General features: G+C 62.2%; 7 protein-coding genes across 7 annotated transcripts; 3 read left to right on the top strand and 4 right to left on the bottom strand.

Moving 5' to 3' along the window:
- Positions 1–730: 730 nt before the first annotated feature.
- On the bottom strand, positions 731–3,764 carry BXZ73DRAFT_50284 (beta-glucosidase 1B; the record flags this gene model as incomplete). The annotated part of the gene is made up of 16 exons (XM_048020408.1): positions 731–799; positions 915–1,140; positions 1,202–1,410; positions 1,489–1,529; positions 1,588–1,611; positions 1,677–1,757; positions 1,820–1,964; positions 2,029–2,039; positions 2,108–2,146; positions 2,389–2,525; positions 2,681–2,803; positions 2,911–2,948; positions 3,014–3,109; positions 3,184–3,310; positions 3,381–3,561; positions 3,692–3,764. 16 exons carry the CDS (start codon positions 3,762–3,764, stop codon positions 731–733), a joined length of 1,620 nt encoding a protein of 539 aa, XP_047875778.1.
- A 690-nt stretch (positions 3,765–4,454) lies between these two features.
- BXZ73DRAFT_50143 (oxidoreductase family protein) lies at positions 4,455–6,250 on the top strand (the record flags this gene model as incomplete). The annotated part of the gene is made up of 5 exons (XM_048020389.1): positions 4,455–4,512; positions 4,793–5,331; positions 5,394–5,411; positions 5,478–5,492; positions 5,744–6,250. The coding sequence occupies 5 exons, from the start codon at positions 4,455–4,457 to the stop codon at positions 6,248–6,250; spliced, it is 1,137 nt and encodes a 378-aa protein (XP_047875777.1).
- Positions 6,251–8,110: 1,860 nt separating this feature from the next.
- BXZ73DRAFT_50200 (Peroxin-3) lies at positions 8,111–10,051 on the bottom strand (the record flags this gene model as incomplete). The annotated part of the gene is made up of 7 exons (XM_048020400.1): positions 8,111–8,185; positions 8,243–8,597; positions 8,659–8,769; positions 8,819–9,161; positions 9,220–9,298; positions 9,355–9,832; positions 9,894–10,051. The coding sequence occupies 7 exons, from the start codon at positions 10,049–10,051 to the stop codon at positions 8,111–8,113; spliced, it is 1,599 nt and encodes a 532-aa protein (XP_047875776.1).
- Positions 10,052–10,244: 193 nt separating this feature from the next.
- BXZ73DRAFT_103356 (uncharacterized protein) lies at positions 10,245–10,753 on the top strand (the record flags this gene model as incomplete). Its single annotated transcript, XM_048015558.1, has 5 exons — positions 10,245–10,277; positions 10,306–10,354; positions 10,440–10,546; positions 10,610–10,651; positions 10,709–10,753. The coding sequence occupies 5 exons, from the start codon at positions 10,245–10,247 to the stop codon at positions 10,751–10,753; spliced, it is 276 nt and encodes a 91-aa protein (XP_047875775.1).
- A 1,197-nt stretch (positions 10,754–11,950) lies between these two features.
- BXZ73DRAFT_103355 (uncharacterized protein) lies at positions 11,951–12,949 on the bottom strand (the record flags this gene model as incomplete). Its single annotated transcript, XM_048015557.1, has 2 exons — positions 11,951–12,210; positions 12,283–12,949. 2 exons carry the CDS (start codon positions 12,947–12,949, stop codon positions 11,951–11,953), a joined length of 927 nt encoding a protein of 308 aa, XP_047875774.1.
- A 1,795-nt stretch (positions 12,950–14,744) lies between these two features.
- On the top strand, positions 14,745–15,712 carry BXZ73DRAFT_79110 (uncharacterized protein; the record flags this gene model as incomplete). The annotated part of the gene is made up of 6 exons (XM_048023014.1): positions 14,745–14,788; positions 14,862–14,957; positions 15,038–15,113; positions 15,149–15,449; positions 15,514–15,606; positions 15,684–15,712. 6 exons carry the CDS (start codon positions 14,745–14,747, stop codon positions 15,710–15,712), a joined length of 639 nt encoding a protein of 212 aa, XP_047875773.1.
- Positions 15,713–16,438: 726 nt separating this feature from the next.
- BXZ73DRAFT_50289 (PLC-like phosphodiesterase) lies at positions 16,439–19,432 on the bottom strand (the record flags this gene model as incomplete). The annotated part of the gene is made up of 4 exons (XM_048020410.1): positions 16,439–17,949; positions 18,002–18,428; positions 18,481–18,648; positions 18,755–19,432. 4 exons carry the CDS (start codon positions 19,430–19,432, stop codon positions 16,439–16,441), a joined length of 2,784 nt encoding a protein of 927 aa, XP_047875772.1.
- Between the last annotated feature and the right edge of the window lie 1,872 nt (positions 19,433–21,304).

Genomic DNA, 21,304 nt, shown 5'->3' with positions numbered 1-21,304 from the left:
CTCATTCCGGCCGAAGGCTGTGCCTTGTTGGACGTTGGCCATCTGCGGATGGTAATGTGCGCGGGGATGCCATGTCGATAAGATGAGAATCGAACAGTGGACGAAGAGAGCCGTATGGGCGAAAGGATGCCGGATGACGAACAGGGTGTCGGGTAAGATGGCGATGGTGGATGAGACGACAAAATGGATGTCGATCTAGGACAATGCAGCGGCATAGTACTGTACAACTCGTGGGAACGTAGTATACATGACTAAGCATACTGGTCGCGCCTCGGATGAGGGCGTATACGTACGCCCCGGATCCTCCATCTTCTCCACTCCGAGTTTCAGCCGACACTGAGAAGTAAACCTGGAGACGAACAGCTGAAGCATCGAATCCGTCAACTCGGGAGAGAAGAGTCAACAAGCCATGGTATAGCGGTAGTGGAAGAACGAGAAAGCATCGTAAGCGATACAAGTACAGTGCTCAGGGCGGGCTGCTAGCTACATACACAGTGGAGGGGGAGACGGAGGGGGGGTGGGTAGTGCGGGGGTCGGTCGTACGGTATTTCGGCGCAGGGGGTGGCCGCACGGGTATGGTACATGTGGATATCTGGGGGAGACGCGAGCGTGTCGAAAACAAAAACACGGAGGGGCAGGGGAAAGCGTGCGGGGACCGGATCGCGGGAGGCAAGGTCTAGTGCTCTAAGTACTATGCCCTGTAGGCGATCCAGGTCCCGGTCCGAGGCCTTCACAGGTTGAGCAAGGCAGAGACGTACGCCGTGAAGCGCGCGAAGGGCGCCTTCTTCGACTTCTTTTTCTTGGGCTGCGCGTCGAGACTGCGTGAGCGAACGTGCCCGTGGTCGCGAACGAGGGCAGGAGGGACGACGCACCTTCTGGACGGCGCCGCTCGCCGCGCGCTTCGTCGCCGCGACGGGCTCGTCCGTCTCGACCGTCGGCGAGCTCGTGCTCGACTGGCTCTGCGTGTCCGCGACCTTGGGGAGCGCGAGCTTCGCGGGCGCGGCGGCGGCGGGCGGTGCGGCGGCGGGTACGTGCTCCGTGAACCACTTGCTGACGAACTTGCCGGACTCCTTCGGGTAGCGCTTCTGCGTGTCGTAGTCGACGTACGTGAGCCCGAAGCGGGTCACGTAGCCGTCCGCCCTGTGCGTCGGTACACAGTGCGTCAGCCGTCGCGGCCGCAAGGAGACGGGGAACGGACGACACGCACCACTCAAAGTTGTCGAGCAGGCTCCAGGCGAAGTACGAGCGGACGTCGACCCCGTCCTCGTTCACGGCGGCGAGGATCGCGGCGGTGTTGCCCGCGAAGTAGCGCACGCGGTCCGTGTCCGCGAGCGCGCGCTCGAGCGGCATCGCGTCCTCGTCCTTGACCGCGAACCCGTTCTCGGTGATGTAGATCGGCTTCTTGTACCGCTGCGCGTCGCGGTCGGGCGTCAGCCGACTGGTCTCGCGGGGTGAAGGGAAAGAGAGGGGAGTGGCGGACGGACGGACCTTGTAGAGGTAGTTGAGCAGCTGCCGGAATCCTTCGGGGTCTGAGCGCAGCGCCATGAGCGGTCAGATGGGCCGGAACATCAGCGTGCGCGCACTCACAGTCCTGCAGCCACGCGCAGTGCGCTGTCGACGGGCGCGCCCGCGTCAGCCTCGTTCCGCGCCGCGGTCGTCGGTCGCGAACCACGCACCTTGCGTCCCGAGCTGGGTCCCGTCCGGCCGGGTGAACGTGTACTCGACGTTCCCCTGGAACTCGTCCTCCCCGCCCGCCTCTGCAGACGGCGGTTTAGCGCACCTGTGACAGGGAGCCTCCAGAGGGATATGGTGGACGTACTGCAGAGGTTGGTCGTGTACGTGTTCATGCCGTAGAACTCGGACGAGCCGTGCACGACCGCAATCTCCTCCGCGGTGAACCGCGGGAGGCGGTCCCCGAGCATCTCCCTCATGTACTGCGGGTAGTCCCCGAGGTAGATCGGGTCCTGCGCACGAAAGCGCCCGTGAGCATCGGTTGTCAGAGGATAAATGAAGCAGAGAGAGACGCACCGCGAACCAGCCTGCACGACACCGGGATGGAACAGGGTTTGTGAGCGGGAGGATGATAAGGGCGCGGGCCCGGACATACCGATAGCGACATCGAGCGCGTGTTGCGCCGCGGCGATGTCTATGTGGACGCAAAGGGGTCGGTTAGCGATCCACAATGTGGAGGGTTCGCGCGAGATAGCCACGTTCTCAGACGGGGGCTTCTGAGGCATTGAAGGGGAGGGGGAGAAAACCACCGTAGACGCACGGGGTGGAGAAAGCTGCGCAGAGCGCGTAAAGAGCCCGAGAAGGGGTGCGAAACCCGAGCGAACGGCGGGAAGAGAGAGGAAAACAGGGCGATGAAGAAGAGGACGGGACACGCACTTTCCGGGCTGTCGTCGTACGGCAGCGCCATGTCGCCGTTGAGGGTGATCCCGATCTGGCCGCCCTGCGCGGCCTTGAACTCGTCCCTGTAGAGCTTGCACGCGTATGCGTGGGCGAGTATTAGGTGGTGCCCGACGCTGGGTGTCGTCCATCGCGCACGAGCGAGGCCAGGGCGGCGGAGGCAGAGGAGAGCAGGTCCGGGGATTGGGTGGCGGGGACATCGGGCACGCGGACGGCGGGCGGCACGGTGAGGTGAGCAGGGTGGAGGACGCGAGGGCGGCGGAGGACGTACATCCATGGTTCAGTCGAGGAATCGCCCTCGGGGGAGCGCACGCGGTCACTTGACCGCCCGGGGGCGAACACGCCGCGGCCGTGGCCGAGGATGGAGATGCACCACGGCTCGTTGTGCGTCAGCCTGGGGGCGCGGACGGGCGCGTCGACGGGGGGCGAGGGGCGCGTGACCACGGGCGCGACGGTGAGCTGAGGGACGCGGGTGCCTTGAGGCAAATCAGTGGCACGCACCAGAACTTGACGCGGTCGCCGAACCGCTCGAAGCAAAGCTGCCAGACAGCAGGCGAACATGATGTTAGCGACGGCGCACGGTGGGCATCCCGCCGGAACGGACCTTGGCGTAGCGCACGTAGTCTTGGACGATCTCCCTGTCGAGCCAGCCTCCATAGCGGTCATAGAGAGTCTGGGGCAGGTCCCAATGGTAGAGTGTCTGTGTGGATGCGAAGGATCAACCGCGGATAATCAGAAGCGCGGCATTGAGTTGGACAGGACAAGGTCACGGACCACGAAGGGAACGATTCCGCGTTCGAGGAGCGCGTCGATCAGATCCGAGTACCACTGAATCCCCGCCTCGTTGACCGGGTCGCTGCGACCTCCGTGGGGGATGACGCGCGACCAGGAGATGGAGAAACTGCGGGAGGCCGAGCGCGAGCCCAAAAAGGTAAGAATGTGGCCGGCGAAGTGCCTGTGAGGGAACCGACCGGTAAGACTTGACGCCGTACTGGGAGAGGATGTCGAGGTCCTCTTTCCAGCGGTTGTACGAGTCCGTGGCGACGTCGCCGTCGCGGCCGTCGAGGGTCTTTCCGGGGAGCTTGGAGAAGTCGTCCCAGATGGACTTGCCTCGGCCGTCGACGTCGGTCGAACCTTCAATCTGGAAGCTCGCTATGAGCGAGAGAGAAAACGAGCGAGTGAGTACAATCTGTAATTCAGCGGAGCCCCGCCAGGCCTATGGGCAGGTCACGAGCCCCCGCCCACGGACAAGAAGCGGAGCCGGAAAGATCGGGGAACGAACCAGTGGCGAAACCCCAGAGGAAGTCGGCGGGCAGTTTGTCTGTGGCAGGCGGGGGTGCAGGTGTGACCGTCATGGCAGCGTCTGGCGGGAGTTTCGCGCGGGACGGGGTACGGGGAGGGCGGGCGGAGGGGCGCAAGGATGTAAGCTCTTAAAGGACGAGGGGCGAAGCGGTGCCGATATCATCTCTCGAGGCTTGGAACAGGCCATCCGCCACGGGGTGGCCGAGGATTGTCCGGGTGGAGGTTGGGTGCGCGGCTGGGCGCGAGCGGCCGCGTCGGCGCGAGGCGTGCCGTGGGCCAGCGTGGGCCGGGGGCGGGGTGACGGGCTCGTGCTGGGGGCCGGTCGGCACGCGCAGTGGAGCAGACGAGGGTGCTGGCTGGTGTTGGTGTGCGGGCAAGAAGGCGGAAATGGAGTTGGTAAGATCCCTGGAAACTCCGGGGCAGCTCCGGGTCCAAGGGGAAGTCTGTGACGAACAGGAGGAACATAGCCAGACGGCCGTAAGCAGGGCAACGTACGCAGCCGGGCAAATCAGCTTGTACGCACCTCACTTGGGCGGGCGTTGTGTGCGCAACAACGTCTCTTTCGTGGCAGGAGGCGACAGCGAGCGCTCAGGGCGTGCACGAACGTCCGAGATTTCGCCGCATCAGACGCCGATTTGCAACCTGTGACAGTCATCCGCTTCAGCTGCGAATGTGACATAACAAGTACTGGCAATAAACTGTTGGCTTTTCTCCCAGTCCTCGGTCGTCTCCTGCCCCTCACCATGACTGCTTCACCCACCCGTCTCGCTCTCCTCGGCGCCGGTATCTTCGCCAAGGAAAGTGAGTACTCCGCACACATGCTCCTTCTGTGATGCCTTCGCGCGGTCGAGACACGTTTCGTCCCCCTTCATGCTGCCATTATCCCCGTCCTCCCCGGGTGATGGAGGACGCTGGTGATCGCGACCCGATCTCGCTTCGACGACGTTCACAGTCCGCGACGGCTCTCGCGGAGAAACCAGTGCATGGCGAGATCAGGCGGAGCCATGTCGATTTCGCGCGGAGCGCTCTCTCCGACCACTCTCACCTCCTTCCGACTCTACACTCTGACCCAGTCCGGCAGGCCACCTCCCCGCCCTCGCCCAACTGGGCAGCACCGAAGTCACCCTCGTCGCCGTCTACTCGCGCTCCGAGGCCAGCGCCTCCTCCCTCGCCGCCGACGCCCAGACCGCCCTCGGCCTCGACGCCCCGCCCGCGGTGTACCACGACGACCCGAAGGCCCCGTCCGCATCCGCCTCGCTCGACGCCCTCCTCGCGCGCGCCGACATCGACGGCGTCGTCGTCGTCCTCCCGATCACCGTCCAGCCCGCGATCATCCTCAAGGCGCTCGCCGCGGGCAAGCACGTCCTGAGCGAGAAGCCGGTCGCGCCGGACGTCGAGCGCGGGCGCGCGCTCATCCGCGAGTACGAGGGCAAGTACGTGCCCAAGGGGCTCGTGTGGCGCGTCGCGGAGAACGAGGAGGCGGAGCCGCCGCACGTAGCGGCCCGCAGGTTCATCCAGGAGGGGAAGATCGGCAAGGTGACGTTCTTCAGCGCGCGCGTGGTGGGCTATGTGGATGAGAAGAGCAAGTACTGGAATACCCCGTGGAGGACTGTCCCTGACGTGAGTGCGCGTTGACATCGAAAGAGGGCTACGAAGCGTTCGCCGACCTTCCGCGATAACAGTATCAGGGTGGTTTCTTGGTGCGTACTTCTACCTTCCCCGCTTTCGAAAGACGTTCCTGACCGGTCCCCCTCTCTCGGCGGCAGCTTGATGGTGGTGTCGTAAGTCGCCGTCCACGGTTCCCTCACCCTACGTTGCTTACGTCTTCCGCTCGCTTTGACGTTTCGACTCTCGCCGGAAATTGCCCGGCCGTCCCTGGTCCCTCCCCTCTCCCCCATGGTCGACCTGATCGCCCTCTGCGATTTCCCCGCCCCACGCGCCCCCGCGCCCGGCTCTCGGGTTCCGGCTCTCGGCTCCCGGCCCTGGCCCCGCGCGCACCTGCGACCCGCAATCCCCGTGCGCCGTGCCGCAGCACACGATCGCCACGCTCCGCGTCGTCCTCGGCGACGCGCCCATGGCGCGCCTCGCCGCGCACGCCTCGCTCACGCACGACATCCTCCCGCCCCACGACACGATCCACGCGCTCGTCGCGACCGCCTCCGGCGCGCACGGGCTCGTCGAGCTCTCGTGGGGCGCGCCCGTGCCCTCGCGCGCCGCGCGCGCGGCGGGCGGGATCGCCGTCACCGACACCGACGGCTGGCTCGAGGTCGGGCGCGCGGCGGGCGGGGACGCGGTGCGGTGCGTCGCGCGGTGCGCGGTGCGCGACGCGCGCGGCCGCGTCGCGGGGGAGACGGAGGAGGTCGTGGAGGCGGAGCGCGCGGGGGTGCGGCGGGAGATCGCGAGCTGGCTCGCGGCGGTCCGCGGGGAGGACGACGGGATCAACGGGCCGCGGGGGGCGTTGGCGGACGTGGCGTTCATCGAGGCGGCGCTGAACAGCGGGGGGAAGGAGGTCGATTTGCTGGAGCTGGCCAAGGTGTGAGCGCTCGGCGTTCGAGGGAGGGTGCTGTGCTGGGGGGTTAGCGGGTGAATGGATGGTGCGGTTGGGATGTTAGCGTGCTTACTGAGATCCATGTAAGTAGTAGTCATTGCGCTGTGTAAGATGTATACCAGTGATGGATGATATAATACCTGGCCCGGTTCCACGTATTCGCCTGCTGCTGCGGATAGATCAGCCCGTGCTTGGTTCGTCACCAGCCACACCTCCAACTCACGACCACCGCGGACGAATCCAATCAGGTGCTATCATGTCTCGAGAACACCGTGACCCAGATGTCCGACACGCGGCCCAAAGCTACGTCACCCCGTCCGTGAATTCGACAACCTTACCCCAGAGGCGACGCGCAATGCGACCCTCGCACTTCGCCTCTCTTCACCTCTCAGTGTCCACCGCTGGCGCGTCCACGTCTCCCGCCGGGCGCTCGGGGTTATTACGGCAACCACCCGTCGCGCAGTAACCTCGGGGGGTCCGCCCGTCTGGTACGCGAACGTCTCTTCGGCGATCCACGGTGCGCAATTTCCGGCGTGCGTGGAGGCGGGGGGACGGGACACAGAAGCGGCGGAAAGGAGGCTGCCGGAGGTCTGGTAAACGTCTCGAGCACGGGCCCACTGTACGAGGGCACGGGGAGCGGGTATGGGAAAGAGAGAGAGGGAAGAGAGGGCCGAAGCGCGGCCCTCGGGGGCGACGCGTCTCGCCTCATCGCCGGGCCCGCTGCTGCTGGGGGTGCAGTCGCCGCGGGCTTCTCAGCTTCTCGTACGCGCTCTCGCTCTGCGTCTCGACGTTCGACGCCGCGAAGCGCAGCGCCCCGGCGGGAGCAGACTCGGCCCGTCGCGAGCACGGGTGCGCGTCGCCGCAAGCGATCGACAGACCCCTCTCACGCTCGTCGACGGAGATACCAGGCTCAGCAGCACTTGACATCGAGCAAAGACATATCCTGCTGCGTATCCGACACCGCTCGTCACCGTTTCAGCGTTCGACGGTAGCAGATGCGCAGTGCGGAACGCCAGAAGCAGAACGCGGGCAGTGGAGCGTCGAAGGCTCTCTGCCCGCCCAAACCGCACTTCTCGGAAAGTGGCCGGGCGGGGCGGAGGGATCGTCGCCACCCAGAACGCGCCGTGGACCGTGCGGAGAGCTCATCCCAACTCTCTCGCGTCGCGCCTGAGACCGGCGCAAGGGGAGAGGGTTGCGAGTGAAGGGGAAGCCCGGAGCGCCCAGATTCCCCGAGGTCTGGACTGCCGACGCCTGGGGGCTGAGGGCTGAGGGTCCGGGGGAGCGATAATATGGGAACGGGGACGCACCTCTCGCGCAGAGAGCGTCGCACGCGCGTACGCAGGGTGTTCCGTCCTGTTGGGCATCCGTCTGCGCGCACACGTCCTATTTTGAAGCAGAGCGGGGCTTGGCGCAGGTGTAGACGCGGTGGGTCCCTATAGGCGACCGTGGACCGTGGACGCGCGACGCGGGCAAAAGGGGACTAGGTGACGAGAGGCGCGAACCAGCGACAGGCGGTGGACGCGGGCGCACCGAGATCGTCAGCCCCCGCGGGCGGAGCGCAGCAGCGTGTGGGACTCTGGGGCGGAGGGCCGAGCGTGCATCTCCCGCGCACTCACGCTGGGGGGACACTCTCCCAGAGCGGCGGGCAGGTGACGCGTGCCTTGCCTCTGCGCCCAACCTTCGCATTTGTCTGGGAACTTGGCCGTTTGAGCTTCGCTTCGTGCCTGTAGGGGCGGCGCTGGACTGCAGAACCGTGGGCCGCGAGGCACGCCGCGCTGGAATCACGGACTACAGAGCACGAGACAGCACTGCAAGCAGGAAATAGAACAAGCAAGGTGCAAAGCATGTGCATTACCGGAATCGATCCTCGTAGCTTGTATATATAATCGCTGAGAGAGCCGAAACTTCCCGCAGCTCCGCCAAGCCCTGCAGTGTTGATAGTCAGTGAAGAGTCAGAAGAATGAGGAATGATGTCAAACGCACATCCACCAGTTCATTTGGTAGGCCCTCTAGGGCGATGTGGCACCAACGAGCTAGGCCAGGGAGCATCCCCGCAAGCCGTTCTCGCGGCTCCTGGTCGCCCAGGAGGACGTCGTCTGTGTCGGTGGTGGTTCCGAAGACGTTTCTCTCTACACCATGGAAGAGTTCTTCTGCAGCGTGGTCCAGGCAAACTTCGAGAACTCGTTCAAAAGAACCTGATGTGATGTAATTCCGCGTTTCAACCAGGAAGGAGTCGAAAGTAGAGTCGGGGGACATTGCAAGCCAGCTTGGGATGCCTCCTTGGGTGAGAACATGTTGAAGGGTTTCTGGTGTGGGTGGGAGGAGTGTTGACATGAAGCTATACAAAACCATAAACGGCAGGCTCTTCGAATGGAACGGATACAGTAAAGGGAACATACTTTATTCGACGCTCTTTTCCCTCAAAGGTCACCTCGTACTCGACCCGTCGTCGTACATCATTGATGAGACGATGAAGATCTGCAGCACTGAGCTTCGTCTTCAAGGAGACGCTGAGGAGAGGTCAATATGTGTTCGACCGAGGTGACGAGAACACCGCACCCTTCAAAAACCTCCTCGACGCCCCGTCTCACACGTTCCCCAACGTCTTTCCATCCCACATGGAGGATCCACCAGCTGAGTGTGAGGTACTTGCGCTCGGTTTCCTCCGATATGTTTTCTGCGTCCTCCAGCTCGTCCGTCTCCGGATCCTCGAAGCTTTTGTCGTCCCAGAAAAGAGAGTACACTGAGGTACTATATTGAAGCTGTTCGCGGAGACGCTCGTCGCGCTCCTGTTGAATCATGGATTGTATGTATTTCGACCGTCCCAGGACGTTGAGTTGAATATGCGTGAAGAGAGTGAGGAGGGTGATAGAGTAGATTACAGTCAATGTTCGAGTAAATGCTGTCATCTCGTGTCAGTTGCCTCGCATTGGGACCGGACAAGCGAGGATCGGACGCACTTAGTATCTTCACTTCCCGCCACAATTCCGCCTTGCTCTTCGTCGTCGGACTGAGCACCGCCAGGATATTTGCGGACGCCTGTGGGGCATGAGCGCGGCACAATGCAGGCTAGTTCGGAGGTCGGAAGAACTCACAGACGGCGCAGCGGCGGAAGAGCTCGAGGCAGAGCTCGTCGTGAGCATCGAGTCGGAGAGGTCGACGGCCGCACTAGAGCCGCAGTCGGACGCCTCGCGAGCTGCGGCGGGAGAGACGGCGGAGACCTGGGACGACCCGAGCGAGAACTGATCGACCCAGGAGGCCGAGGACGCGGACATGTCGGGGGTCGAGACAGCGTCCACGGAGGACGTCACGGAGGCGGAGCCGTTGTCGGAGCGGCCGTCTTGCCCGGGGCTACGTGCGGCGTCGACGCTCGAGGTGACGCTGGACTCGGAGGGGGCGGTGGGGTGCTGGAACTCGATGCGAGCGCGGGGGGTCTTGGAGGAGTAGGACTGCAGCTCTTGTGTCACGCCTTCGACGTCCATGCCCTGCAGGATGTGGCCGCCGAGGGTGGGGAGGAGCGCCATGACGGTGAACGACGCATCTTGCTGGTTCTGCTCGAACCGCCGCCGGAGACTGGGGCGGCGAGCACGGCGCTGAGAACGCCGAACCACGCGCAGGGGTGGGGGGTGCTCACTTTTCCTGTGCCGCCCGTTCCTGAAGGATGGACTTGCGAACGTCCTCAAGCCGCTCGGAGATGTACCGCCCAACCATGTACGCGCCGCCGACATAGCCCACCGCCTTGGAGAGAGTGCCGCGCCGGTCATGAAAGTAGTTTCCTATGGCATGAAACATGCCGGGACGGAGGGGGCATGCAAGCAGGGGGGAGGGAGGAGGGAGTGTCCGCAACGTCGCCGCCAGGTGCGCAGGCGAGGCCGGCGCGCCTGAGCCGTGCTCGACGGCGGACGAGTTGCCGGCGCTGCCAAACACGTGCACGCACAGTCCGTCTCCGCCCATCCTTTCTCTCCACAACCACCACTCCTTCATCATGGTCCGTTCTGCTTTAATCCCTCCTCAACGCGTCTGGATGGCTGACCGGCACTCTGCAGGGCGGCGGCGCGAGATATCCCTACCCCAAGCAGGTCTGGTCGCCAGCAGGTGCGTTCTCCGTTTCCACCCGCGCCCAGCACATCCTCGCGGTGACCGCAAAGGATTCCATGGTCCTTATACAAACTGTCTGCAGGTGGTTGGTGGACGCGCCCTTCAAACTGGAAGTCAAACACCGCGATCGCGACCGCTGGTCTCCTCATCATCTCATACGGTATCTTCACCGTCAGCGCCGACAAGGAGGTATGTCGTTGGGTTTCTGTCTGCGTGTTGCCTGGAACGCCCCCTTATGCCGGCACTTTTTAGAGACGAACAGTGCAGCCCATCAGGCCCATTCCCTCCATGATGGTGCGTGTTCAGCTTCTTCTCGCAGATTTTCGACAGCCTTGCTCACTCGTCGCGCAGTGGACTACCGAGTACCGGAAGAAGGAAGAGACCTCTTCCGAGTAGATTACTCTCCCGCCGCAATACATGTGTCCTTTGCGTTGACCGTCTCTATCACGTGTGCCCTCAAAGCCCTCGAATCGTGATGTGCGGTTATCTCATGCGGTATACATCAAGCCTTGTACGTTTCACCCGCGTCGCCATAGGAGGGAACTTCCGGCAGTGAAAGCTAGAGGTCTGGAGACGACTCGTGGACACTAGTACGTTGAAGTGTGACGAAAGGTGCGCATGTGTCAAAGATGCATATTCCATAGGATGCCCACTTGACCTGTTTGAGATGAGCTATGTCGTCGTCCTGTTGCCGCACAGATTACACAACCAAATGCTTCCCAACTTCAACTGGACACCAAAAACTCGCACGTCGCCGAGTTCTTCTCTTGTATTTCCACAGGTGACCATGGCCAGGTAACATTGCCCCGTCACTCTCCATCGTTCTGCGTGACGTGGATATTGCACTCGGTGACATCGATATCCACATGAAAAACTGCGGACGTCATGCAAGTAACAACATCCGGTGTTTCTCCGTAGTATTGACAAACCACCTCTTCGCCCTGTTTCTAGTTATCTGACATTGTGCTGCACAGTGGACGTCAAATGCTCTCTTCGCGTTGCCCAGGGCAATGGGTATCACTTCGCCGCCTTACGTCCAACCTCCTCGGAGAAACTTAGCCGGATCGTATCTCCCCTGTACCATTGAGCCACGAACTGGCGAGGCCTTCACGGAGAAGAAAACATTGAGGCTCGTTACGCCGACAGTCCGCCGAGCGACCTCGTCACAAAGCACGATTCCTCGTGGATATTGTATGGGCGAAGTATGCAGGCACAGCACTACCCGACGCCCGAAGCGTCTCGTCAACGTCTCCAGTGACCTCGCATGAACGCCCCATTCAATCTCTATCTCGACCTGTTTCACCGACTAGCACCCTTCGTGCAGCCAGAAGGCCCTCCATGTCGTGGCAGACGACTCCGCGCCACGCCCTGCCGCTACTTCTCCTCCGACATTTCCTCTAGCCTAGGTTCGTGTACTCGGACTACGTCTTGGCGCAGCGTGCCGCCGTGCGGCGGGGAAATCGAAAGTCGGTCTTGCCCACAGCTGTGGGTCGTCTGTACACCTGTTTTTTCCCGTTCGTCAGGCGATCCTTGGCTGAGGTGCAATCACAGCTGGGCAAGACTCACTGGTTTGGACGGAATACGCGTCAACGCTCACCCCGCAGACTGCAACAGCGCTGCGGCGTAGGACATGGTGTGGGCCTTCCGCCGAGGGGCGAGCTCCTCACCGAGCTCCTCCCATCCCTCCGACTGCCAGTCCTCGAGGTCGTCCGTCCAGCCCGCGTCGGACTTGAAGTCCGCGTACTCGAGCTCGTCCTCCCATCCCGCCTCGGACTTCGCGGCGGACATAATCTCGTCCTCAAGCGCGATCACCTTCTTGACCGCCCCGACGACCTCGAAGCGCTTCGAGCGCGCTGCAATTGCCAGTCCGCCGTCAGCGTGAGTCCCTCTCGCCATTCACGAGAGTATCATACAAAGTCACTGACCTCGGGGCTTCGCCACCTTCGCGATGTCCAGAATGTGCACCTCGACCTTCCCCCTCTTCCCCTCCTGCGCCGCCGCGCCCCACCCCGCGGCCTCGCGCTCCCACTCGCGCTCCGCGTCCCTGTCAGCCGCGCCGCGCGCGTCCCGCGCCTCCTCCGCGCGCTCGCTCACGAACCGGCGCGAGACCCACGCGCCCGCGCCCGCGCGGGTGGTGTCGGCGTTGCGCCCGCCGCGGGGCGTCGCCGGCCAGTGCGGCTCCGACCAGTTCCCGTACCGGTCGCGCTTGCTCGTCTTCCACGGCTTCACGTCGACGCGGAGGTGCGCCGTGATCTCGTCCTGCACGTCGTCCCGCGCCGCCGGGGAGGCCAGAGGAGGAGGAGGAGTGGGGTCAGTCAGCGGGTGCTTCGGTGCGGTCACAGTACGGGCAGGGGCGGGGGAGGGCGCGCAGCACGCGCATGGGGGGAGCGGGCGCGAGCCGATGAACGGGGCGCGCGGAGGTGTTGGGAAAAGTGGGAGGGGAGGCGGGGAGGGGAAAGTGGGACCGGGGCTCACCGAAGACCTGTGCTGGTTGAGTTCGGCGGTGGTGCCCAGGACGGTCTTGGTGGGTGTGCTGGCGCCGCGCTCGAGTTGGCGGACGACGATGCGCTGGTCGCGGTTTCGGCCTGGCATTGTTACTGGGGGGTTGTGTGTGGGTGCGGTGATGTGGTGTTGTTGTTAGCCTTGGTGGGCTGAGTGCGGGACAAGGCTCTGGGTGAGCGCTGCCTGGTGCGAGGTGGGTGAGTGGTTCGTCCTCTCGGTGCGTCCCGTCTGGGCTTAAGACTGCTTTCGGCAGGGTCATTCTGACTCAACTCGAGTCGCCCACGGCTGTGGAAAGCGTCGGCCTCCTGTCCGCGAAGCAATGCTAGGGTCAGACGTTTGATAGCCATGACATCGCCAGCGCCGGCTCGTCTGAACCCACGCTTAGTGACTCCCGCCGCTTTGGAAGTCCCGGTCGAACGTTGTGCCTTTCCTTCCATGGTGGCCGCGACGGCTCTCGGACATTCCGCGCAGTGGCGGGGATGTTGTCGCGGTGAGTGGCGGTGCCTCCGCACCGGTTCCGCGTCCAGCAGTGACTCTAGGTTACTTATGGGTATCTCCGTCGGCGTCCGCGAAGTCAGCAACATGACCAGTGAGGAAGCAATCGGTACAACTGAAACATACTCGACAAGGACCGCGATGATAGTCGACGACTCCTCTGGTCGCGATCGGGGACGGCGATCGCCATCCCCAAAAAGCGTATTCGTGTCTCTTCAAATGCTCCGAGAAATACTTACTCGCCCGACTTGATCCATGGCAGGACGAAATCTTGAAAACCAACAAGCCAATGCATATTGGAACCTGTCATCGCCAGCACTTCAGTCTCAAATCAACCCAACTGCCGCTGACACGTCGGCGATAGGTTCTCGCAAGCTCTGTACGGAGATCTACAACTCTGCGTTGCGCTCAAAGTCTGCTCCAGTTGGACTCACAAGCCCCAGCGCTTCGGTAACCAGAAAGCACCGACGGGAGCAAGTTGAAGATCCTACTGCTCCGCTGAGATGCATCACATGTGAGTCTCAACAGCTCCATGGTGGGCGGTTCGGCGCTCTTGGAGTTCGGCGTTGTGCTTGATAGACCTATGTTGGGATCAACGAAGGCGGTATGCGTCTTTTTCTGAGCACGGTCCCCGCGGAACTTCTCAGGGCTCGGCGTGCATCTCGTACGAGTTCGGCACATGGATAAATGTTAGCTTCGATGAAGCATCCTTTTCGCTCCGCTTTGACACACGGAACCGTTCCAGTAGGATATCGCAATTCTTTGCCACGGAAGTCTGTGAACATGCCGAAAGAGGACAAAGCAATATTCAGCATTTGTCAGTGCACATGGCTCGCCTGGGGATCCTCTCAGAATCTCCAGCGCATTCAATGCGGATGGCCTTGGAGACGTAACTTCAAGTAAGATATTCCTTGTACAAGATCAAGGCAATCAGTGGTCTCATACATGACCTGGAACATTAACAAGGTCGTGTGTCTGGCCACAACTTCCGCCCGACGGAGATTTTGCAAACGATATGTAAGATGCCACTGAGCGACACGGGCTTGTTCTGAATTTCGAACTGTTCGTCAGTTAGAATGTCTAGATGCTGCTGAGGATTGTTGCAAGAATCGTTCCCCTCGTATGTTTTGAGAGCGACGGGCGGTGCTTTGGACCGAGAACATGAAGCATTGGAGTCATTGAGGGCAGGAGGAAAGCGCGGGCGAGCCCAGGCGCCTCGAGATAATGAATTAGCCGCCGGTGTCGACGACCGAACCGGTCTCCTCGCCACGAGCTTAGCTCGTTGCACCCACTATCCTGCTCTCTCTCGATTGCTTTCCTTACGACATCCTCTCGACTCCTGTACACTATCTCACCAGTGATCGCTCTACCCACTTGAACCGTGCCCGCGATGTCGCAGAAGGGCGGGAATGGCAACTACGCCCAGGCTCCCAAGTTCGTTCCTCTTTCTTTCACTTTGTCACCCTCGCCCCCGGCTGAAGCCCCGCTCGTGCGTCGTGCTGCGCAGGTACATCAATGACTTTAGTAAAGCTCTTGCGAGCGAGGTCCGCATCCTCCTCGCCGAGGTCGGCAAGCTCAGAGACGAGCGTCGGCAGCTGCAATAGTACGTCCACCTTCTCTTCGCGTGCATCCATGCGCTCATCGAGACCGCCTTCCCGGACGCCCCTCCCACCATGTGCCCAGTGAGATCTCCGAGCTCATGGCCGTCAAGTCCAAGCACGGAGGTGGCGGGGAGTACAACCCCGACTGGATGCCCAGGGTCCGTCCTCCACATTTCTGCCCGCCCCGTTCCAGCCTTTAACGCCGCTCGTCCTGCTCCACCGTACCGGCCTCTCCACCCGTCCTCGTGCCCTCCTATCGCGCGTGCAGCACGAAGAGCCCCCGCCCCCGATGCTGATGTCGCCCCCGCCCGCGCCGCCGAGCGAGATGCTCGAGGACATCGCGCCCGCCCGCCCCGGCTGGCGCACCGTCTACAAGCGCGAAGACCGCCGGGCGAAGAAGGCCAAGGCCCTCCCCGCGCCCGCGTCCCCCGCGCCTCCGCCGCCCCCGGTGATGCCCCCGCACCACGACATGCCCGCATGGGCCCAGTGGAAGCGTGCGTCCCTCTTTCTCTCGCTCTTGCTTTACCTCTGGTGTCGACGGTCGTTTGTCGTCGGCAGCGAACCCGCTGCTCTCCCCGGCGCCGATTCCTGGAACGTCAGCCGCTCCGCTCCCGGGAGATATGGGGGGCATGTCTCGGGGCGGGCTCTTCGGTGCGTGCCCGTCGGTTTTTCTCTCTGCGTTCGCCTTGCTGAAACCCGGCTGGATTTTGCTTGCGGCCCGTGTACAGGTCCGCCATCGCCACCGCCGGGAAAGTGATCGCCAACGTCGATCGGTCGGTTCCGAGCCCTCGATCGCTCACGGCCCCTTTCCAAGCCAAAGACTCGAACATTGCATGTAGCTTGTATCCGATGTGGATGTGGGAGGTTAGGGTGGAGGGACGGTGTCTGCGTGATTTACCCGTGCGGTCTCGGATCCGGTTCGTGTCTCTATGCCTTTCGTCTTGCTTACTCTGCTCTCGGATGTGTCCCACTACGTTATTCTCCCGCTTCTCCACCTGTATCATCGCTCTCGCCTACGCATCTGCCATCCACGCGCCAATGTACAATCCGAATCTCACCGTTCGATGCTTGCAGAACACTGAAGCCGGGAGGTCACACCGGCCGTGCTCAGTTCCTCGTTCCTCGACACTCGTTCGCGACTTCATTGCGCTAGCGAATAAAAGCATTTAATATACCTTGAAATGAGCGACTGATATACGTTAGGTGCGTCGTGAGCGCGGGGGGCGTAGTCGATGTGCAAGTCGGCTGTATGTAGTACGGTGCGTAAGTGCGCGGCCTCTAGGTACACGGGAAGGAGGCGAGTACAAGTACAAATGATTGGTTGTTGGGTTGATATAGCGAGTGACAAAGGAGATAAATAAACGGAAGGCATACACGTAGGATGGCACCGGCAGACGGCGCGGCAGGTCAAGCCGGGGGAGCGTCCGGGGGAGATAATACAGTAGGGAGACGACGGGACCGCAAATTGAGGTCGTGGGCCCGCTCACGGGGAGGCGATCTCGATCTTGACGAAGAGCGAGGAGAAGAGGTACTGCGAGAGCTGCGCGTCGTGCAGCGGCAGGTGGCGGTAGCCGACGTTGAGGCTCCCGAGGCTGACGCAGTACACCGCGAGCGGCTCGTTCTTCTCCTCGTCCTCCTGCTTGACCGCGAAGCGGACGAACACGAGGTCGCGCATGTCCCCGACGAGGTCGAACGGGAGGCAGAGCGCCTGCTCCCACACCGGGTTGAACCCGTTGTTCTTGACCACCCCGGTCTTGCAGGTCACCGTGCGCGCCGAAGTCGCGGCGACCGTTCCGCCTGCCTGCGGGGCCGAGTACTCAGCGGAGGACCCGCCGGTCGCGCCCGCGGTGGCCGGGAGGAAAGGCGAGTGCGTCCAGTCGGGGATGTGGATCGAGACCTCGACGTACGGGTCGATGATCGTCTTGTCGACGATCTCGCGCCCCTGCGAGTCCTTCGGGCGTGGGAGCTGTTGTGCGGAGATGACGGTGATGTTGAGCAGGTGCTGGGTGCGTTGCGAGAGGAGCGCCTTGTCTGGCACGCGCAGCGCGGACGGCTTGAGCACGTATCCCGCGCGGCCGTTGCGTTGGAACATCGCGTGGTTGATCATGTATCCGAGATCGAACGTCTGCCAGTTGAGCGCGACGAGCTGGCACCCCGCAGACCAGAAACGGTGGGGCTCGTAGTTCGTGGATCCAATTCGTGTTCCCTTGGGATATGTCCGGACGAGGTGGGTGCGGTTGTGCTTGATGAGGTCGACCATCGCCTGCTTAATGAGCTTGTTGGCCGTGCTCTCGGAGAGTGAGAACATGTGCTCAGGCGCGTACTCCTCCTTCTTGTTCAACCCACGGCACTTGACACCAACGGTGTACACCAGAAGCCCGACGAGCTCCATCGACATCTTCACCTTGGGCGACGCGGGGGCCCCAGGTGCGGCGCCGGGTGGAGGCGGGGAGACTGGCTTGGGCGAGCGCATCCGGCTCAGCTTGCCCTTGGCCTTCTTGAACTCCGACTTGAGGTCCTTGATGAGCTCGGCCTCGTTCTCCCGTGCCTTGCGCCACTCTGCCTTAACCTCATGCGTGACGTGCGCGGCCTCCGACTCCGAAGATGACTCAGTCGTGGTCGAGGTGTCCGATTCCGCATCCGCCGTCGCGACAACGGTTGTAGCGCCTTGTTGTTCCGCAACGACGAACAGGTCCTTCGTCTTGAGCAGAACACGGCCCTTGAGTTCCTCCGGACTAGGAAGAACCTCAATCTTGGGACGGCCTTCTGGTGGTGCGATGACGAGTGCCGGGCCAAATACCTCCTTCATGATGTTGACGAGCATAGCTTGTTGTGTAACTCCACAGTGGATCTCGGCGGAAATGATGATGGGGTAAGGCGAGGCCATGAATGCGTACTTGGAAATCGCAATGCAGACGTCGCGGACCGAAACCTTCGAGGTCCACGTGCGGCCGTGGTACACGACCGGCTCTGTTTCGCCATCGTAGATGTCCACTGGTACGCATGTAGTCAGGAACTGGATTCCGCCGAAAACGAAACCACATACGTTCGACACTTCGGCAGGAGTGGAGGAGTGCGCGAATGTAGCCTTCGACCGTGCTCTCCCCAACAAGCTGGTTCCCGACGAGGTATGTATTATGCGACGAGGAGATGAAGTACTCTGGAAGCGGACGTGTCATGTCGTGGTGGACACCGGCGTACTGGTCGGCGAACGCTGAGTTGTCGGCGGACAAGAGGAACGCGGTGAAGTTGCTCAGAGTCATCTTGGCCGTCTCGACAGTAAGCGGTTCGGGGACTACTAGCGTCGCCTCAGTCGCAGAAGCTGGAGCAAGTGAAGCGAGCTTGTCTTGAATAGACACCGACTTCATGGCGAGATCCAGGGAGGTCTGAGGGGGAGATCCACAAGGCTTGTTCGGCTTGGGGACGGCGTAGCGAAGGAATAACTGCTCCAGTTGCTCTTTGCTGATATCAGACTAACTGTGGCATGAGTCAAGACGAACACGGCATCATGAAAGGGGCACACACCTTCTGCATCTCACGCATGAATTTCTCGAAGGCGTCGAAAGACATCGTAGAGTCTCCGTTCGCGATCTTCTTGAAGAGACGATCAAGCTCGGGACGGGCCTTGAGCGACTTGACAAACTTCTTAAAATCGTCGAAGTCGAGGTAGCCTCGGTTTTGCGAGTCGGCTTGCTGTGGCATGTGATGAGTTCACCGTCAACGAACATGAAGAAAACGGATGGATGTATGCGCATATATCGAGGATTCCACCGACGGTACGACTGAGCAAGAAACGCACCTTGAATCTCCTCATGAGATCCTCGCGCGAGGGGTTGATGCTCAGCCGCCTACACAACTTCTCCACATTGTCGAACTCAAGCTTCTGGTCCTGCTCCGTATCTGCACCTTTCCAGAATTGTTTCTCCCAAACCGCGTTGCTGATGTCCGCACCACCAGTACCCCTCATGAGTTCTTGACGGATCGCATAAAGGCGGCGGAGAGTCGAATCCCACGCAGCGAAGATGTCGCGAGTAGCCGCGACGAGGTGGAGGGTCTTGTAGCCTCCATCGAGGGTGTAGATGACGGTAAGCCAGCGGTCCTCGTACTCGGCCGAGATCTGGAGCTGCTCGCGGTCGTACCGTGCGGCGGCGCCGGAGCGGAACTCCTTGATGTTGTCGATTGGGATGAAGCGCATCTTCTTGGACTCCCAGACGATCTGCCCCTCGTCGGCATCGAGGCGGAAGACGTACCGCTTCTGCTTCTTCGTCGACACCTTGAGCATCGGCACGCCCACCTGGAGGATCTGGGGCACCGTAGCATCCGTGCATGCTGCGGGTTGAGCAACGGTGGGGGCGGTCATGGAGGGTGGCGACTGCGGAGGCGCGGGCTGCTGTTGCTGCGGTTCGACGGGGCCAGGTTGCGGCGGCGAGGGCGCTGCAGTGTGTGCGTTGACGGGGGACTCGGGATGAGAGGCCATTCTTGAGAGTGCAGGGGGCGACGACGGGGTGGGGAAAGGTGCGCCGTGTGCGGTTGTGGGGGGCGAGGTGGAGGCGTGACCGCCGTCAAGCCGCGGGCGCGTGGCTTGGGACTCGGACTGTGCACGGCGGTGGCTCCGCCTGCGCTTCACCCACGCGGACGGCGAGAGCGAGAAGGCGGCCATCTCTGGGGGGAGGAGCAGCGCGGGGTCGACGTCGCCGGGGTCGAGCGAGGTCGACGACGACCCGCGCGTGTCCGTCGATCGGGGCGGTGGCGACGAGGGTGAGCGGCGGAAGCTGGCGCGGCGGGCGACGGACGCGCCGGCGTCGCGCACCTGGGACAGCTTGCGCCGCAGCGACCCGCCGAGCCCGCCAGCGCTGCCGTCGGTGCGGCGGCGGCGGATGGGCTCGGCGACCATGGCAGTGTTGGACCGGGGGAGCGCATTCTTGATGGAGGGGACGGGTTCGCCCTTGGTGGTGAGCAGGTTCGGGGCGCGGGCGAGAGAGCGGCGGGGCTGTAGGTCGGTCATGAATACGCCATGCACGCCCAAAAGGAGAGGGAAATAAGACGGGGAGGAAAGGGGAGGGGGGGAAGGAGGGGATGATGGCGGCAGGAGTGCTCAAGTACTTGTAAACCGTCGGCCAAATGCACCCGAGCGAGACTTAGTTATAGCAGACACTACATATTGCAGTACAAGTTCCCTCCGCTGGTGCCGCAAAGGACGCGCAACGGCTGCATCCGCGTGCACGGAACAGGTAGCGTACCGAACCCTCGGGACGGCCGCGACAATGTCGTTGTCGGAGGCGAGGCACCGCTGCTCGTTCCCCGGTCGGCGCAGCCATCACGTCTGTGCGCGCGCACAAAGTGGACTAGGCTCGCGCGAGGCTTCATGAGACAAGGATTCACCTGCCGCGCACTATCTCATCCGCGCTTCCGGGAGCCACGTTCGATAGGCGAACCTCCGGTCGCATGCGGAGGACTCATCCAACGCTCCCTCGGCCACGAAGTGGCTACATCCGGCATGTCGCTTTGCACGGATTGCACCTCCACCGCGGCTAACACAGCCTTGGGCGAGAGCACGCCAAGGCTCAGCGCTCAAGCTGTGCGGTCTGCCGCGGCCCGCCGCGTGCGCCCACTCGACGCGCCCTGGCAACGCGATCGCTCAAATACTCCTGGGAGTCTGAAGACGCTGGCTGCTGGTCCCGGGAGGAGACAGGAATTTGAGCCAGTTACGCTTAGCGGCCCCATGGACACGTATGGACACGCGCACTCCAGGTACCCCACGGGGCCGAACTTGTCGGAAGTAGTGTCGTGAGCCGGAGTCACGTCCCTCGGAGCAAACGTGCGTTGACAACGGATATCGGTGTCGCCGATGCTTCCATATGTCGCAAAACTAATGGCAGATGTGGGGGAACTCTTAACGTGTGGACCTGTATTTGCACAAAACAGCCAAGCGTTCGTCAAAGGTGAGGCATCCGGCCCGTATCCGCACTCTTCTAGCCTTGATTTCGTCCACAACGAAGGCCGCAACCCACGGCACGGCGAAAGTTGTTCTCCGACAGAGGCGTCACTGAAGATGTGGGGCTTGAGCCGACCGGCCGAGGGCTGTGCAGCCATGGGGTGTCTCAGAACGGCATCCCTAGCCAACTTGTGCCTACAAGCTATGTAGTCATGAGCGATGGCGCGCGTGTATTCAACGAAGTTCAGACCAAAAGCATCTACCTACTACATACAGCTGTGACCCGGTGGATGGGCCCGAGGGAGGCTACCGTTATTACAACCACGTGCGCGCGGGACGCAACAGGCGGGGGGACCTTGAAGTACAAGAGAATTGGGAGACTATCTACACAGCGTATGGATGAGCAGAGCGAAA

The sequence above is a fragment of the Epithele typhae genome (assembly GCF_022376455.1).
Source record: "Epithele typhae strain CBS 203.58 chromosome Unknown BXZ73scaffold_40, whole genome shotgun sequence".
Lineage (NCBI taxonomy): Eukaryota > Fungi > Basidiomycota > Agaricomycetes > Polyporales > Epitheliaceae > Epithele > Epithele typhae.
Note: the sequence above shows the minus strand (reverse complement) of the source record. Positions and strands in the feature narration are given on the sequence as shown.